The sequence below is a fragment of the Sarcophilus harrisii genome, chromosome 5, assembly GCF_902635505.1.
Source record: "Sarcophilus harrisii chromosome 5, mSarHar1.11, whole genome shotgun sequence".
Classification (NCBI taxonomy): Eukaryota; Metazoa; Chordata; class Mammalia; order Dasyuromorphia; family Dasyuridae; genus Sarcophilus; species Sarcophilus harrisii.
The window spans coordinates 191,425,838-191,428,374 of NC_045430.1; the positions used below are offsets into that span (position 1 = coordinate 191,425,838).

The 2,537-nt window shown below is 36.7% G+C and overlaps 1 gene segment (V, D, J or C); it reads left to right on the forward strand.

The window, feature by feature from the left end:
- The first annotated feature begins 557 nt into the window (after positions 1–557).
- On the forward strand, positions 558–1,095 carry LOC111721231. The segment is given in 2 exon segments: positions 558–658; positions 791–1,095. Coding segments are annotated over 2 exon segments (354 nt in total).
- Positions 1,096–2,537: the final 1,442 nt, after the last annotated feature.

Genomic DNA, 2,537 nt, shown 5'->3' on the forward strand with positions numbered 1-2,537 from the left:
TATATGCCCACATAAGGGACTGTTAAGGGTCCAAGGGTTAGAAATGAGAAGCTAAATTTGTGGAGCCAAATCTTAAAAGACCTCTGGAAAACCACTAGTATATATAATAGAGGCAAAAAATACAGATATTTGAAAAAAAATTCATTTTCAGTACACATGTGAGACAATATCACAATTGCAGATTAAAAGAAGAAAAGTATAGGGATGCAACATGCACAACTCTAGGACCTCTGGAAACAGAGAACAATATATTGTTTTTCAAATCTATGTAAATGCATAATGTATGGAGACAGGAGTACTGAGGGAAAAAAAAGCTACATGTGAAATGGGCTTCCCCATTGACTAGCCATAGGATCATAAGCAAGCCACTTTGCTTCAAATTCTTTCTTCTGACTTGTGATTTTTTAAATTTATTATTTTTTTGTGTGTGTGTGAGCTACTCTAATTCCAGAAATCTAAAATGCTGGAATTTTACTACTGATGAAACAATAGGTAGGAGAAGGGTGGAGCTACCTCTTTCTAGAGATCTTTCCTTTTACCCTAGAGTGCTTGAGAGTTGCAGAAGTATCTGAGGCAGTGTGAGAAGACTTCTCACTCATCCTTACCCTAATGGGGACCATGCTCCTCTACTGCATAGGATTTTTTGTCCTGGAAGTAGGTGAGGCCTTGATGCAGATAAGAAATCCCTTTCTCATATTTTCCAAATCTGACACCAAACCTTTTCCTTGTGCTTCTTTCCTTGTAGCTTCTTCCTCAACTATTTCTCAGCTCTTTTCTCCTTTCTCCATAGATCCCATGGATGCTGGCATCACTCAGAACTTCAGATATCTGGTCACAGGGACAGAACACAAGGTGACACTGAGATGTGACCAGGATCTGCAACATTACAATATGTATTGGTATAGACAAGACCCAGGCTTGGGACTAAGGCTTATCCATTATTCTATGGATGTGAACCTTGTAGACAAAGGAGAAGTCTCAGATGGCTACAATGCCTCTCGGACAAAGCAGCAATTCTTTCTTCTAATCTTGGAGTCTACAAGCAGAAACCAAACCTCTGACTATTTTTGTGCCAGCAGTTTTACCACAGAATAGCAAAGTATCATCCTCCCTGAACAAAAAGGGCAATCATGAGAGACCACGTGGCTTTGATGTATCTAGACCTACTCCAAAAAGAGAGACAACCCTACAAAGGGTGAAAGACTGAGACAAAGACAGACAGAGACAGAGAGATACAAAGGGAGAGAGGGAGGGAGAGGGAAGAGGAAGAGAAAGAGGAAGGGAGAGAGCAAGAAAAAAAAGGGAGGGAGAGAGGGAGAAAGAGGGAAGAAAGGAGAGAGAAGGAGAGAGGTAAATGTAGTTCCAGGGACACACATCAACTCAGCATTTATTGTTCCTTAGAATATTCCCATTCCCATTACCTGTCTATATTGTCAATCTCAGTCTGAACAGATGTCTATCATGGGAGTGTCTCTCTCTCTCTCTCTGATGAGGGTTAGCTGATAAACTAGCAGAATTCTGTCATCTCCTCAACATACACTATATCTATTTCCAGAAGCCTTCCTCAGCTCTTAGGGATTTGGTAATAAAGATAAATTTTCCTAAGTAGGATGCTTTATGTTGTGTGTCATTGCATCATTAGTTCTTGGAAATAAAGAAATCTTACTTTTTTCCTAATACATTCAAGTGATTCAAGTCACTTTTCTTTCTCTAAACATCATAACTCTGGTTAGAAAGAGTGGGAAACAAAAACAAAACAAAATGAAATAAACCCTTGTAACAAATATATATAGTGAAGTAAAACAAATTCTTTGACCATATCCAAAAAAAAAAATCTGAACCCACGTTTATGACTTCTGTCAAGAGATGACTAAATATACTTCATCAAATGTTAATGTAAAAATTCTATTTCTGCTGACTTCATTCAGCATCAGTTCATGCAAATCTCAGATTTCTCTGAATTGGTTCTTTTCACCATTTCTGATAACACACAAGTTTCCCATAATACTCAGATGATAATTTGTTCAGCCATTCCTCAAATGATGGGTACTCTTTTAGTTTCCTATGCTTTGTCATCCCCAAAAAGAGCTGCCATAAATATTTTTTCGTGCACATAGGACCTTTTTCTTCTTTTTAAAAAATCTTTTTGTGGTACTATGCCTGAAATTTGGGGAGATAAGTACCAAATTGTTTTTGAACCAAATCCCCAAGAACTGTATATTATTATGGCTGTTTTCTTGCAGTCCCACTTAACATTTATTCAGAGTGAATGATTATCTAAAGCTTATTGAATTAATCTGAACTGAATTAAAAATCACAAAATGCATGTTGTGCATGACCATTAATAAAGAATATATTTTAGGGACACCAATAACCACAAAAATAATCATATTAATAATAATATTTATGTAACAGTTTAAGGTTTGCAAAATACTTTCCACATGTCATTTAATTTGATCCTTTTGAATAGGTGCTAATCTTATCTCAATTTTACTGGTAGGGAAAATGAAGAATGGGAACTTTTAAGTGATTTGGTC